The sequence below is a fragment of the Microcaecilia unicolor genome, chromosome 9 (assembly GCF_901765095.1).
Source record: "Microcaecilia unicolor chromosome 9, aMicUni1.1, whole genome shotgun sequence".
NCBI classification, from domain to species: domain Eukaryota; kingdom Metazoa; phylum Chordata; class Amphibia; order Gymnophiona; family Siphonopidae; genus Microcaecilia; species Microcaecilia unicolor.
This window is the reverse complement of record NC_044039.1, coordinates 75,317,429-75,334,111: the sequence shown is the minus strand read 5'-3', so window position 1 is coordinate 75,334,111 and position 16,683 is coordinate 75,317,429. Positions and strand designations below refer to the sequence as shown.

The 16,683-nt window shown below is 44.4% G+C and overlaps 1 protein-coding gene across 6 annotated transcripts in view; it reads left to right on the top strand.

Moving 5' to 3' along the window:
• Window positions 1–16,683, top strand: part of PRR5 (proline rich 5) — a 652,413-nt gene that overhangs the window by 533,798 nt on the left and 101,932 nt on the right. For 5 of the 6 annotated variants that reach the window (XM_030214308.1, XM_030214307.1, XM_030214313.1 and 2 more), the window contains one exon: window positions 4,224–4,298. The exons of the other annotated variant lie outside the window; for it this stretch is intronic. In XM_030214308.1, coding sequence (XP_030070168.1) covers window positions 4,224–4,298 — 75 coding nt within the window. The remainder of the gene's footprint in view (window positions 1–4,223; window positions 4,299–16,683) is intronic. 6 annotated transcript variants of the gene reach the window in all.

The following is a 16,683-nucleotide window of genomic DNA, read 5'->3' as shown; positions in this document are numbered from 1 at the left end:
TCAACACAACTAATACATTAAACTATCATACAATCTATTTAACTGTGATATAGTAACATAGTAAATGGCAGCAGACAGGGGTGGCCCGACCATTAGGCCACCTGAGGTGGGGACCTCAGACGGCACTTTTCAGGGAGTGGCATCTTCCCCTTCCCCGAGATTTACCTTCTTTCATCATGTTCCAAAAGCCAGCGGTGGCAACGATTCTGATACACTACCCTTCCACTGGCACCTGCCTCTTCTCTTTACTGCAGCCGCCTCTCTGATGTAACTTTCTGTTTCATCAGCAACGGCCATAGTAGAGAAGAGGCCAGTGCCAGCGGCAGGGCAGCATATTGGAATTGCTGCTTCTGCCAGCTTTTGGAACATGAAGAAAGAATGTAAACTTGGCCCAGAGGTGGGGAGAAAGCAGCATCTCAGCCCTGCCTCAGATGACATCTTGCCTTTGGCCACCCCTGGCAGCAGATACACACCAGTATGGTCCATCTAGTCTGCCAAGTAAGGTGGCTAGATCTGTACCTGATGCTCTAAGCAGGTTGCATCCCGTAATGCTCTGTTTATTTATTTATTTAGATTTTGCTCACACCTTTTTCAGTAGTAGCTCAAGGTGAGTTACATTCAGGTACACTGGATATTTCTCTGTCCCAGGAGGGCTCACAATCTAAGTATGTACCTGAGGCAATGGAGGGTTAAGTGACTTGCCCAAGATCACAAGGAGCAGCAGCGGGATTTGAACCGTCCACCTCTGGATTGCAAGACCAGTGCTCTAACCACTAGGCCGCTCCTCCACTCTACCTGACAGTTCTTGCAGGTCATACCCCCTATGTGTTTTTTGAAGTGTGAAAGTCATTTAAGTTTTGCTTTGATTCCATCTGTCATGAAATGCCTAGCCACCCACCTGGGGTTACCCCGCGGCCACTTAAAGGGTCTATCTACAGCATAGCTCAGGTCTGCCAGCACTTGCTGCTTGTGCTGTACACTAGCACCCTCCTCCCACCAACTGGGTCACAACCACTTCTGGGCAAGACTCCCACTCTCAAATTAACCCCAGTGATTTCTAGGTTACTGGGGCCACACTCCCAGTGGTCCCACAGTTCCCAGAAAGCACTCACAGATCCAACACACAAACCAGAAGGATTCTTTATCAGTCCAGACAGGCAGAGACAATAAACAATTATTTATTGTCTTTAAAAATTGAACAATGAACAAAAATATGCAATCAGCAAATAATAACAGGTAACTGAAGTAGATTAGATTGTAAGCTCTGTCGAGCAGGGACTGTCTCTTCATGTTCAAGTGTACAGCGCTGCGTACGTCTAGTAGCACTTTAGAAATGATAAGTAGTAGTAAGTATGGATCAATTATAACACTAACTAAACATTTGTTTACTTCCTAGAAAGTACCTGGGGAGATCAGGGCATATAGCTGTTCATCAGTTACCAAATATAACTGTTTTTTACAGGGCTTCAACAAGGAGCTCAAGCTCTCTCTTCTCCCGGGCTGAAACTGAAGCAACAGCCAGCAACTGCTGGGTAATTTCAGACTCCAGGCCAATCAGAGCCCAGAACAACAACATTTGAAAAAAGCTGGTTACATCCCTGCAAGGCACTTCCTATTATCTGTGTTAACTATAGAAGGAATCATTCACTTATCTGTAACAGCTTTACAGCAAAGAAACACCACCTGCTGGCCAAATAGGAGAAATATACTTCAGGACATAATTAAGACAAGAGAATATCCAATACATTTACAGGCTTAAAACACACTGTTTCTTCACACCATCCTCTTGCTATATATGGATCCTCTGTGCTTATCCCATACCTTTTTGAATTCTAATACTTGATCTATGAAGGAAATCATATGAATTAGACTGCTTCTGATTGCAGAATATCTGCAGCAAAGGAAACTCATGTAACCTCTAACTTTAAAGCACAGAATTTCAAACTCATTCTTCTGATATAATATACCGGAACAGATGGTTTGGAAAAAGGAGGAAAGGGGATTAAGTTGCTTAATTAAGTGGTCCTTTATTTTACATTTTTAAATATAGATAATCAGAAAGACTGGGACTTGTTTTTTTTTTGTATGTTTAAAGAAAAAGATAATTTTACAAAAGTTATTTGGAAAAGTATAGCTGCTTCTTCTACATATCATGACTCATTATTTAAGGAGAAATATTGAACTGGCCCAATGACTTAATGCCTGTGTATGTCCTGCCATGTAGAAAACTGGGTTTGAGAGGAGGAAGTGATATCATGAATGCTGATGGCTGCCTAAATCCGAAGCTCCGTCTCATCCCTGCACACAAGTAGTGATAAATAGCTTCAACACGTCCTGAAATTCCTCCTTACTGCAGCGGAATTTAACAGGAACCTGGTGTGGTGACTTTGGCTGAGAAAAATACAACATCAGACAATGTCTTTGGCATGAAAAGGAGGGTGAGCACCAATCGGCGCACCATTTCGGTAAGGCGGTGGGCCGCCATGTGCTCGCGTCTGCTCGAGTTTCTCACTCAGACTCGGACTCCACCATATCTAACGCGGAAGCGCCGACTGTGTCTACGAAGCGGGGCATTTCTAAGAACTTAGCTAAATGCTTTCAGGAGATCCGTGAAGAGATCAAGTCCTCTGAGGAAATACTGGTCCAGATGGACGTTTTGTGTGTGGATCTTCGTGAACTGGGAGGGCGAGTGGAGGACTTAGAAACACTTGTGAAAGAACAGGCTGAGCATTTGAACGGGGCAGATGCAAAAATTTCAAATCTCTTTGAATACTTTGAAGAATTACAATACAAGGTTGATGATCAGGAAAATCGAGGGAGAAGGTGTAACCTCCGCTTTTGTGGAGTTCCAGAGGTGGGGACAAAGAGAATGTTGTCGCGGTGGTTAAGTTGCTTTGTGACAAGCTGCTAGAATCTGAAGATATTATGTTGGAGCGAGCACATAGAGCTTTAGGGAAGAGGCAGGATAATTAGCCACGGGACATTGTTGTCTGTTTTTCTTCTTACGCTATAAAAGAGAGATTGATGCAGCGGGCTTGTCAGGTTCAATTTATTGATTATAATGGGGCGCAGGTGAAGGTGTTCCAGGACTTGTCTCAGCTGACTTTGGCCAAACGACGAGCCATGAAACCCGCTTTGGATATCCTAATTGCTAACAAGATCCTGTACAGATGGTCCTTTCCTTTTGCTCTCTGCTTTACTGTTGGGGGAAAGCTGTATCGCTTCAGACTGTTATCGGAAGTATGGAAGGTTCTGAATGAGGAAGGCTTGACTGCAGCTGCACATCCTCCAGTGGACATCGCCCCCACATCTTGGGCAAAGCTTCAGCAATGGAAACGGGTTACTAAGAACTCCAGGGGTCCCCCGAAAACCACTTGAAGTGACTTTCAGATCTTAGTATAACCTTGTTTATATGGAGTTATGAATACTGAGTGGAACATTTTTATAGGAATTTTAAGGAAGATCTTTGGGATTTATAGATCAAAGATTGCATGTTATTTTGTGTGCTCTTAGAATGAGTTATGAGCGGGGGGGGGGGGTGGACAGTACAGGGTTTGTATGTGGTTTATCTAGTATAATGTTACACGGGGATAGGACTGTGTTTTGTGTAGATGGGAAGGAAGGGTGCGAGGGGTGGGGGTTGTGGGTGGTCTATCGGGTTCGTGCATTACTTTCTCTAGAGTGCCTAGTATAGGGGTCTTATTTGGTCTCTGTCTAGGGGGCTTTTGATGATTTGGTGGGAGGGGTTGGGTAGGGAAAGGCTGTCTAGGTTTATTCTTGCGGAAGATGCCTGACAGAGCATGGGTGGGGGGGGGGGGTTCTCCTCCAACTCTCTTCCTCTTTGGCTGGTGCAGAGTTTGGCCATCTCTTTACTTACTCTATGCCATAAATGAGTACTGATCTAAAATTCTTGTCATAAAATGTCAAGGGCCTTAACTCTCCCCAAAAGCGACAAATGTTGTTTAAGGAACTGCAGCTGAGTACTCCACATGTGGTCTTTTTGCAGGAGACCCACTTTAGAAAGGAACATGAAAAATTGCTATGTCATCATCGATATTCTTATGTTTTCTTTGCTTTCGATGCCAGCTCTAAGAAGAAACGGGGGGTTACAATACTGTTACATTCTTCCTTGCAGGTACAGGTACAGAAAGTAAAGCGTGATCCTGCTGGTCGTTTTTTGCTTATTCATGTGATGCTGAATAATGCACCTTTCTCTCTTGTAGCAGTATAAGCGCCTAACGAATCTCCGGGAGAATTTTTTGTCCGGCTGGGAAAAGTGGTGCAAGCTGACCCGTTTGGTAAGTTGGTAATGGGTGGGGATTTTAACGCAATGTTTGGCCCATACATTGACAAGACTGGAGTGGTCTCGAGGGCGGACATCCAAAACTCTAAGGCTTTGGAGGATCTGACCAGGACACTGGCGGTTTGTGATATGTGGCGCCTACATCATTTTATGGACAAAGATTATTCTTTTTATTCTCATTCTCACGACTCTTATTCTCGTATCGATCATATTCTCCTTGATGTATCTCTTTCACAGGGTGATTGTGCTACAGGCATAGGTTCTATTACCATTTCGGATCACGCCCCAACGTGGTTGCATGTTTCCTCTTTTTGTGAGGTGGATAAAGATACCAGGTGGACCCTAAATGCTTCTCTACTAAGAGATGAGACGGTGGTGGCTGCATATCGTACGGTCTTGAAGGAGTATTTAGATACCAATTTAGCATCGGGTCCTCCTCTGGGGATTGTATGGGATGCTTTGAAAGCTGTAACGAGGGTTTTTTTTTAAACATGCTAGTATTCGAGCTAGGGGACAGAGGCAGGAGGTAGCGGCGTGTATGTCGTGATTGTCAGGTCTCGAGGCTAGGCATAAGTCGTTGCAAAAGGTTGAACATTTGCGGGAGATTCAGGCCCTTCGCCTTAGGCTGGACAACATCTACTCAGAACAACTCCAGTTTGTACGTGGTCAGCAACAGTTACATCATTATTCCACCCAGAATAAGCCTAGCAGAGCTTTAGCTCTTAGGCAGATTGACCGTACTATCCTGCATATTGGCGACGGCCATAATAAGGTATTGACCCAAACCTCCTTGATTCGTCAAAGGTTTCAAGCCTTTTATCAGTTCCTCTATTCTGCAGATCCTCATATTGATCAGGATGCGATAGAGGCCTTCCTTGCTTCTCAGTCTCTTCCCTCTCTCTCAGTAGCTCAGCGCTTGTCCCTTGACAGTGTTGTTAAGGCTGAGGAAGTTGCTTTAGTGATAAAGGATTTACCAACAGGCAAGGCTCCGGGGTTAGATGGATTGCCGAATGATTTTTATAGGGTGTTTAGGGGGTAGTTGGCTCCTCTTTTAGCGGAGATTTGTAATGGAGTTCAGGAAGGAGAGGCTCTTCCTCCTTCAATGATGGAGGCCTGGCCTGGATAGCAGTGATCCCAAAGCCTGGTAAAGATAAGGTAGATTGTGCATCTTACCGACCTATATCCATTCTTAATTCGGATGTTAAAATCATAGCAAAGGTTTTGGCGAATCGGTTAGCTACGGTTCTTCCAGATTTGGCCCATCCTGACCAGGTTGGATTTGAACCTCATAGCAAGCTAAGGACAAAGTGAGGCGTATGGTAAATTTATTGCATGTAGCTAACCAGTCTCGGACTTCTTTATGCCTTTTGGGTTTGGATGCCAAAAAGGCCTTCGATCGTGTTCATTGGCCTTTCATGATGAGTGTTATGGAGAGATTAGGGATAGGTCTGAACTTTAGAAATTGGATCCAGGCTCTTTATCATTTTCCCACAGCATGTGTTCGTATTAATGGAGGCAATTCACAATTGTTTCCTTTATCTAGGGGGCCGAGACAAGGTTGTCCTCTCACCTATGCTATTTGCGCTGGTTATGGAACCGTTAACCATTGCTATTCGAGCCAACCCTAATATTTCGGGTTTACAGGTGGCTGGTCAGGATTATAAATTGGCACTTTTTGCTGATGATATCTTGCTCTCCTTGACTAAACCCTTAATTTCTTTCCCAATCTAGTTCAGCTTTTGGATGAATATTCCTCAGTATCAGGTTTTAAGCTAAATATGTCTAAATCAGAGGCAATGGCTGTCAGTATTCCGGGTCCAACGTTGGTGTCCTTACAAGAAAATTTTCCATTTCGTTGGGTCTCCTGGGGTATGAAATACTTGGGGGTTATCCTCACTAAAAAATGTTCAGCAGGGCCGTGCCTAGGGTCTCTGGTGCCCCCCTGCAGACTATCAGTTGGCGCTCCCCCCCCCCCCCCCCCCCCCCGGTGTGGCATCTCCTTTCTCTGTTCTCGCACCCAGCGGTCTCACTCTCTCTCTGTCACAAACACACACTCTCACATTCACTCTCTCTCTCTCACACAGTCACTCTCACACACACTCTCTCAAACATACACACTCTGAGGAAAACCTTGCTAGCGCCCGTTTCATTTGTGTCAGAAACTGGCCTGTTTTACTAGTAAATAAATAAACAGCCCTACCAGGCACCCCCTTTATAGGAGATTGAGAGTAAGTAACACCAGACATCACCTGCTTATAATAGACAATCCATGAGCTGTAAGTCTCCAGATGTTTGCACACTAACCTAGCTCTAAGGTCCCTGGGTGTGCCAAACCTTTCCAGAAGTCCCTGCCCTCTCCCTGACAGAAGGATGTTAACCTGGTGCTGACAGGTACAGCAGTCTCAACAGTGCTCTGTCCCTATGTACAGTTCCAGCCTTTTCAATGATGATGTGCCTGTGCTTATGTAGCTCTACTCTACCCCATGGCTTTCTTCGAGTGGCTTTCCTGTACCCCACAGCTTATGTCTGGTGGCAGGTCTTTGTTATTATTCACTACTAGGAAGCTCGGAAGGTTTCAGTATGGGGTCAGAGAGCTCCAGTGATAAAGCCACTGCGGGCCTCAGCTCTGCAACTCCCAGCTCAGATTTGCAGCGGTTACTGATTTAAACTCCCCTTTGCCTGGTGCCAGCTTGTTCTGCAGGAAGGGCGAGCACAGTTATTTATTCTGGATGTGAGCCCAGCTTAAACAGCTGCAGGGGGCTATTTATGTCAGCTTGCATTGGAAATCAATAGCCCGGTTGTTAAAAAGCCTGGCCTTCTGTGCAGGAGTCTAGGACGTCCCAGGGGCCTGTGGCTCTGTACAAGCTCTTGCGCCCTTGCAGCAAGCACAGGAAAAGGCAAAATCTTTTCCTCTGCCCTTGTTGTGACTTTCTCTCCTTATGTTCTTCTCATGACCTCCCCCTGTTTCTGTCTCTCCCCTCCCCCGCTCTATTCTCCTTCCCACTCAGATCTGCCTCCATTATTGCACAGCAGTGGAAAAGGAAGATTGAGCCTGGAGAAGGAGGAGTGCAGTGTGACACCTACTTTAAAAAAAAATGTTGTGAAGCCGAGTTGCAGGCAGTGCCTCGTGTCTTCCCTGCTTGTAAATCTCTCTCTTCTCGTCATCGTCGGGTCTCACTGTGTCCCGCCCTCGCAGAAATAGGAAGTTACCTCAGAGGAGGGGGGGACGTAGTGAGGCCTGACGATGACAAGGAGAAGAGAGAGATTTACTTGTTTTACAAGCAGGGCAGACGCGAGGCACTGCCTGCAACTCGGCTTCACAAAATTTTTTTTAAAGGTAGGTGGGAGGCGGGGCAGCACCGCAGCGGCGCCCTTGAAGGCAGGCGCCCCCTGCGGTGCTTATCCCGCTTACCGTGTTGGCATGGCCCTGATGTTCAGAGTTATTTGCAGTCAACTACCCTTCTCTTTTAAAGGAGATTTATAGGGACTTGGAAGCTTGGGGGTCTATTGAATTATTGTGGTTTGGCAGGATTGCTACTGTGAAAATGAATGTACTGCCACGCTTGATGTATCTATTTCAGGTGCTTCCTTTGCATTTATCCTGTTCCTTTCTCTCAGGTATTCAGAATTGACTCATACATTTTATATGGTCCAATAAACGTCCGCGTCTTTCTAGAGTTTTGTTATATAGAGACCAAAGACAAGGAGGGCTAGGTGTTCCAAATATATATTGGTATTATAAGGCAGCACAAGTGCTTGTGGCCATAGAGTGGTTTCATGCTAGCTCTCATAAGAGGTGGATTCGTCTGGAACAGGATTCGGTTGGTGGCTGTTTGTTGCGATCATTAATGTGGCTGCCTCAGCGGTATAGGAAATTCGATAAGGGGATTTGTCCCTCAATCTCAACAACTTTCCATTATTGGGATAATTTATTTGGTACACAGGACTTGATCCTTTCAAAGCTTACTCCAGTAATTCATAATCCACTTTTCCCTCCGAGTCTTGAATCTGGTATTTTTAAAAATTGGTTTTCAGCTGGCTTGGAAACATGGGGTCAATTCTTTGATGACGGAGAGTTTATCCCATTTCAAAGTCTGACTGAGAAATATGCACTTTCATCTAAAGTTATCTTTGCCTATCTGCAGGTGAAACATTTCCTTTCAGCTGGTGAGATACGGGCCAAAGTTCTACGAGAGGCTTCATTTTTGGATGATTTGTATGAAGATTCCAAAGGGACGAGGGGTTTGATTACTTGTTTATATTCTTTTCAACGTAGAAAGATTCAGGCCCCCGTTGAATATCGACAGAGCTGGCATCAGGAGTTAGGGGTGACATTGTCTGATGATGACTGGACTTTTATGGAGCTTGCTTTGTCACGAATTTCTATTTCTATTCCATTTAAGGAAAACGCACTAAAGGTGTTGTATAGATGGTATTTAACCCCTGTCCGCTTTCACCACATGTTCCCACAGGTGTCATCTCTGTGCTGGAGAGGGTGTGGGCAAGAGGGCACTATGGGACATCTCTGGTGGACCTGTATTAAAGTACGTGCTTTTTGGAAATCGGTGCAGTTTAGACTCCAGAAGTGTCTCTCCAAGCCCTTGAAGTGGTCTCCTGAGGTTTTTCTTTTTCCAAAGAAACCACCTGGCCTAACCACTTCTCTATCTTTGTTGGTTCGGCATGCTATGACGCCTGCCAGGGTTACTTTGGCAGCTTGATGGAAGTCCTAGTAGGTTCCTTCCAGCACTAAGTGGCTTAATAAGCTTTGGTATTTGTGTGAAATGGAAAGGCTTTGGGCTAAGCGCAACAAAAAGGTGGCCAAATGGGAAGCTATCTGGCACCCTTTTTTAGCTAATTGTTCTTGTTGAAGTACAGAATTTAATAGGAGGGGATTGGAGTTTGGGAGTTTTGTTTTTTTTGTTCTCTTCATTAGGGTGGGTAGGGTGGGGAACTTGGCTTTAATATTGTAAAAACTTATAAAAATTGAAGTATATTGGGTACTTAAAGATTATTTGGGGATGTGTCTTCATGGTTGTTATGTAAGATAAGCTGGTGTTCAACTTTATTGCATTTGTCAGTTTTATATTGAGAGATGTTTTCGCTAGCTGTGTAATTTGTCTTTTCTCCAAAGTTTGAATAAAGACTTCTTTCAATTAAAAAAAAAGAAGAAAACTGGGTTTGATTGTTGATCTAGGACTAGGACTATCTGGTTGTGCTGTGAAAGTGGTGTAACTCTTTGGAGGACAGAAGCCATTACTCAAAAGTGATACCTGATGGACATACACAGGGCCCATGTTAATAGATTTTATATTAGGGGTTCTCAACCCAGTCCTCAGGACACACCTAGCCAGCCTATTTTTCAGGATAACCATAACAAATATGCATGAGATAAATTTGCATACAGTGGGCTGGAGATCCAAGATGGCGACGGTCTGAATCCGCGCTACGGACGCGTTTCAAGTGGCGCTAGAGCAGAGCTGGAGGGAGTTACCTTGCCCATTGATGCGATGGGCAAGCGACGTGGGAAAGTCAGGGATTTCCCCTCAGACCCTGGCGCAAAGCCCCCGCTCTCCCAGCCGACGCTTGAGCACTTTGGAATAACGCCCGGAACTCCATCGACTTCTACTCCTGTTGCTGGTGTCAGCGTCTCGGCGCTGACCGACAGTGTCGCTGGGGCTTCCCTAAGCCCTGTCTTTCGTGCAGCGCCCCCTCAACCAGGAAGTGAGCACTTCCATTCGAGTCCTGCAGCGTCTGCCCAAAGCGGTGAAGGGAGCGAGCAGGGAGGGAACTCGACGGCAGCACAAAGGTCATCTCCTGAACAACCAGCTATTCCAGAGCAGAAAGCAGTGACTGTTGTGGATTCTGCGACAGTGAGTATCCTGGAACAAGTTGTTCAAGCGGCTCCCCTGGTATTTAATGTAGGGCAGTTTGAAAAACCAGCTGTAGTGACCTTAGAGTCACTTTGGGAACTGAACTCCACAACCCTCTTTACTTTACAATCAGTTATTTCAAAGAATAATGAAACTATTAAAGTTTTGGCACAGTCTGCTCTCAAACAATTTCAAATTAATGAGTCTCATGCAACTGAAGTAAAAATTCTTTCTCAAAAAGTTGAAAAAATGCAACTTGTGGATCAAACATTAATTAAAGAAAGGAACTTTGCTTCTAGACACATGGAATACCTGGAAAATCAATCCAAAAGACTTAACCTACGTATGATTAATTTTCCAAAATCGCCCATTCTTTCTCCTGTACAGATGGTTAAGAAATATCTTGTTGATATTCTGGGAATGACCGAAAACTCATTGCCACCAATTACAAGGGCATATTATATTCAAATTGCTGGGCAAGCCCCAGGAAACTTAGACCCTCAGAATGCAATGAATTTAACGGATTTTCTGGAATCTTCTCTGGAGGTGGTCACTCAAAGGACTACTTTGTTAGTGACTTTTGCATTAGAGTTGGATCGAGACGCAGTACTCAGGTTATCCTTAAGGCACTTGAATTCTTTATTTTTGGGTTCAAAAATAAGAGTTTTCCCGGATTTGTCCAGGGAAACTCAAAAACGTCGTAAATTATTTCTTGCTTTGCGTCCAATTTCCATGTGTGTGTAGGATTTTACTCCACACTAAACAATACCAATTTTTTGAACCCAATCAGTTAGATATTTTTTTGAAAAGTAAAGAGAGTATAATTGTGAAAGTTTAGACCCGAATGAACACTGTATAGCACTTAGGAGTGAATCTATGGGGCCCAGCGTGGTTCTTGGTTTAATTGGAATGTTTGAGCTTGATTTTGATAGCTCAAATTAAAATTTTTTCCTATGATTCTTGGATCATTTCTTATTATTGTGGACGATGGGCGTATTTTCAATTTTCTTCTTTATTTGTATTTACTATTGAAAGAAAGATTACAAATGTGTAATATTATTCTGTTTTGAATATTATGTATCTCAAAAGGCTTATAAATAAAATAAAATAAAAAAAAAAATTTGCATACAGTGGAGGTAAGGCATGACAGTTTATCTCATGAATATTCATTGTGAGTATCCTGAAAACCTGACTGGCTAGGTGTGTCCCAAGGACTGGGTTGAGAACCCCTCCTTTAGAGGAAACGGGTCTGTAGCTTCCGGATTGTAAAATAGGGCAAAACACCTGCAGAGGTATATGATGACTTATGATGTCACACCTTAAGGAAGCTGATTCTACCTGAGCTGAAAGTTCAAAAAAGCAGGAAGTGAAAAAAAAAGCAAAGAATAATACTAAAAATATGCACCATGAAAAGGCTTCCCTGCCAATAATTAGTTCTACAAAAGGTGTAAATGGCAAATGTAAGCCACATTGAGCCTGCAAATTGGTGGGAAAATGTGGGATTCAAATGCTACAAATAAATAAATAAAATATAACGAACATATTCAAATAAAATAAAACTTCACCAATTTTGTGAAGAAAGTGTGTATAAGTTGTAGCAATGTACCATTCACAATGGTTTCAATTCTATAACTTGGTGCCAAGATGTAGGCACCACAATGGGCTGTTCTTAGCGCCAATTCTATAACAGCTTCATGGTGCACCTAAGTCATTATAGAATTCAAGCGCAAAGCTGCATCAGGGCGTCAAAATATAGTGCGCCCATTTATGACAGGTATGTTGGTGTACAAGTGTACTATGCAGCACGCGCAACTTATAGTACTCTATAAGTTTTCTGCATCTATTGTTGACTACCCCATGGCCCAACCATGCTCCACCCACGTGTATTCTCTCCTCACATTTACACACTAAGCAACTTTAGAATATAGACAGTGCCCAGTACTTAAACACATAACTGCCCTTTATTGGCACCTCTATTGCATGTAAGCACTAGTATTCTATAACTTATGCATACACTTTTGCACACCAAACTTGACACTTACCCCCTGATTTTATAAGGTCACCAAAATTTGTGCACACAAATTTAGGCGCATTCCCAATTTACACGCACAATTTAACAGAATAATGAGCCAATTACTGCCAATAATTGACTTTTTAACAAGCAATTATTGGCATTAATTAGATTGAATTGAGACTAATGCACATAAATTTAGGCACAGTCCAAAAAAGGGAACACAGAAATGGGAGTGACATGGGCATTTCGGAGCAGAACAGGGCATGGTTTTGAGTTATGTGCATAAATTACAGAATATGGGTACTCTGTGCGTAAATTCAGGCAGGGGCATTTGCTCCTCGTTTTTACCTAGATTTACACACAGAGAATTGGATGCTCGGTCCATGCCTTTGGGTGGACAGTGCATAGAATTGGACACTCAGCTCACACCTTCGTGTGGGCTGTGCTTGACAAGTTGTGGTAGTGGTGGGATCGTCAAGACCAAATGCTGTACCAGATAGCCCAAAGACCCTTGCAGAGCACAGACTCACCTATACCGCTGGTAAGAGTACCTCGGGTGATACATGTTGAGGATAGAAAGTAGGGGTTCTGCGGAGGACCTGGGTGGGGCTGAGCACTTAAGGGGAGGCACACCCAGAGCTGTAGGAGCAGCACTTGGTGCTGTTTCTTTTCGATTTTTGCAGAAAGATGGCATTGGAAGTCTTTATAAAATGAGCAGATGAAGGCCCAGCAAGAGGCAACGGACCTCCGGTTGGCTAAGACCCTCGAGCAGAAGGCACAACAGCAGCGACAATTGTTGCAATTATTAAAGACACAAGCTTTGGAACTGCACAACCTGGTGTCTGGACTGTGCAGAACTGAGAGAACCAATGGGACTCTGAAGTGAGGTGGTCTGATAGAGCAGTTGGATTCTCTCGGGTGGACTGGCCTAGGGGGCTGCCCCTTACTAAGACGAGTCCAGAGGACAACCTGGAGGTGTTCTTGACTACTTTTGACCAGGTGGCCATGGCTGCAAAGTGGCCTTTAGATCAATGGGCACTCATTTTGGCACCCTATTTAACAGGAGAGGCCCAAGTTGCCAATAGGGCCTTAGACGCCACTCGGGTCTTGGATTATAGAGAAGATAAGGCAGCTATTCAGGATAGGTTGGGCTTCACAGCAGAAAATTATCGCAGGAGGTTTAGGGCCTGTACCTTTCAGAAAAGGGATCAACCTGTGGTTGTGGTACAACAGTTGTTGGATTTAGCCTCTCGGTGGTTGAAACCAGCCCAGAAATCCCCACAAGACCAAACATGCCCCAAGTTGTGGTAATGGTGTTACACGTGTGGGGAAGAGGGACACTTTAAAAGAGACTGCCCACAGATTAACTGCTCCTTTTCAGGGTTAGTAGTCCAGTCATCAGTCACCCCGGGAAGCCAGGGCCGTGCTATAAAGACGGGGGTAAGGTTGGCTAGAGTAGCTCTGGAAGCCCTGTTAAATACAGGGAACAATCAGTCCCTCATGAATAGATCTTTGGCCTGGACCCTACAAATAGGAAGCAAAGAAGGCCACTTTAGTGGGGTAGTAAAAGTTCGCTGTGTGCATGGAGACATCAAGCAGGAACCTACCTACAAGATAGAGGTGACCTGGGAAAGGACACAGCCCCTAAAGATAGTAGTAGTAGAGAAATTGCCCTTTCCTCTGATCCTGGGGAGGGACTGGGTCGGGATGGAGACAGTCCTCAGCCCAAAGGAGGTGTGCATGTCCCCTTTGCCATTCAGGATGTGGTAAAGGAGCCAGGAAAGGGCAGGAAAAGTAGGTCTAAAAGATGAGCCGAGAAATGGAAAGGATTAATTCCCCCAAATACAATAGAAGCTTTAGAAGAAGTTATGAATCGGTTTCACAGGTTCCCAGAGGAGCAGGCAGGGGATCCCTTTCTGAGAGAGTGTTGGGAAAAAGTAAGGGATCCAGGGGAGAGGGAGGCGAGTAGTGGACCATACTTTGTGAAGAAAAATAACCTTCTGTATTGGGTAGACAATAAAGAAGGAAAGGGGGAACATCTACAGCTACTAATATGCAAGGTATAATAATAAGGTAATAATAAGGTAATTTAGAAGGATCCTGCTGACCCTAGCACATGCCCACCCATTGGCAGGTCATTTAGGGGAGCATAGGAATGTGGCCCGCATTATCCAATGATTCTTCTGGCCAAAGGTTTATGAGGAGGTAAGGGAGTACTGCTGGTCCTGTCCTGAATGTCAGAAGGTACCCCAATGACTCCCAAGAAAAGTCCTCATCCCTCTTCCTTTGGTGGAACGACCTATGGGTAGGGTGGGAGCCGATATTGTAGGGTCCCTGGAACGTAGTGCTGTCGGCCATCAGTACATCCTGGTAATGGTGGACTACACGACTAGGTTTCTCTGGGCTGTTCTCTTGCGTGTAGCTTCTGCCTGAGTAGTCACTTGTGAACTGATGGCAATATTCTGCCAATTTGGGTTTTCCAGGGAATTACTTACAGACTGGAGAACTACTTTCATGTCCAGTACACTAGGGGAATTTCTGGGGATGTCTGTAGTGAAGCATGTGAAACCATAGCGTACCATCCGCAAACAGATGGATTAGTAAAGAGATTCAACCAGATCCTCATTAGGATTGTGAAGAAATGCAATGAGGATAAAATAAAAGAGTGGGACATGGATTTCACCTTTCAAACTAATGTTCGGCTGCCAACCCAGGAACCTGTTTGAAGGTAATGCAGGAAGCCTGGACAGGAAGGGATGGACAGGTTGGCTCAGTAATTGAGCATGTCCTGGAACAGAGAGAGAGAGAGAGAGAGAGAATAGTGAATATAATGAGAGAGTCAAGAGAAAACTTGGTGAAGGCCCAGGCCCAGCAAAAAGCTTATTATGACAAAAATGCTAGACAGGGAGAATTTAAGTCCCAAGATATTTATTTTATTTTTATTGATTTGTTGCATTTGTATTCCACATTTTCCCACCTTTTTGCAGGCTAAGTGTGGCTTACATGGTACCTTAATCGGCGGGGCGCCCTTAGAGATGGTCGCCCCTGTTCATTTATCCCCTTCCACAGATCTACCTGGTGGGTTATCTAAGGATTTGTGTATTTTGGGTAGTATGTATATGGTGGGAATGACTGGATGTTTTACCTGGAGGAAATCTCTCTCCTTTTTTGTCAAAAAACCCATCCTTGAGGAGATGTCAATAAGTTCCGTGATGATATCTTGTAGATCTGGTGTGGGATCTTTATCTAAAGGTACATAAAACTCCAGATCGGTGATTGTCTTTTTACCTCTTTGATGTAATCTTCACGATTCATTACCATGATTCCTCCTCCCTTGTCTGCCGGTTTAATGACTATGTCTCGATTGCGGCTGAGACGTTTGATGGCTTCTTGCTCTATCTTTGTAGTATTATAGTACCGTAATCATTTCTTCTTCTCAAGTTGAAGTACATCTCTCTCTACGCATGAAGAAAACGCTAGAATATGCGGGTTGATGGGGCCAGGAGGAGTCCAAGTCGAGGGTCTCTTGACTGTGGAAATGTCGGTGGATGTGGTAGGAGTGTTGGAAAAAGCATGGATAATCTGTAATTTGCGATTGAATTTAAATAAATCAATCCTTGTCTGAAAGGCATTGTATTTGACTGTTAGGACAAATGACAGTCCTTTCTGTAGAACTGATGTTTCTTGTTCCGAAAGTGAGATCTCAGAAAGGTTAAAAATGGGAAACTTCATCTCTGATGGTTGTAATGGTATGGCCTCTCCTGGTTGTAGTAATGGAACCTCTCTGTATTGTGTGGATAATTCTGTAGTGCTCTGTATATTCCCCTCCCCCTGCCTCTCCCTCTCTGAGGAAATTCTCTGGTCAGATATTCTCTCTCCCTGAGGGGAAGGTAATTCCTTTGGAGAAGGAGTGTGTCTGTGGTTTCTTGGTTTCGATGTCTCTTGTCTGTGTCGAGTCTACAATAAAGTTTGCTCCTTTATATACCACCACAGTCTCAGCGTCCTCGAGCTATTGATCCACTTCACACTGGCTGTTCAGAACAGAGCATTATACTCCGGTCCATATGGAAACTGTATTGTGTCATCCCTTACATCTACATTAGGTTTTGCAGGCTTCTTCTCTAATGCTGCCAACTTATCTTCACTCTAGTGTACTAATAAGGCCAATGGTAGCTTTGTGGCGGGACAGGCGAGTCTTTGGTCATTTGATCCATATTGTAGTGGGCTCCTGCCTATTTGGGGGATTGAAGAATTCCCCCCCCCCCCCCCCCCCCCCCCCCCCCCCCGGGTATGGAAACTCTGCAGTTATTGCTTTGGGTAGATAAGGGGCTTACTACTGTTGGGAGGCGGGGCTGGTGGTTGGGAGACGGGGATAGTGCTGGGCAGACTTATATGGTCTGTGCCCTGAAGAGGACAGGTACAAATCAAGGTAGGGTATACACAAAAAGTAGCACATATGAGTTTATCTTGTTGGGCAGACTGGATGGACCATGCAG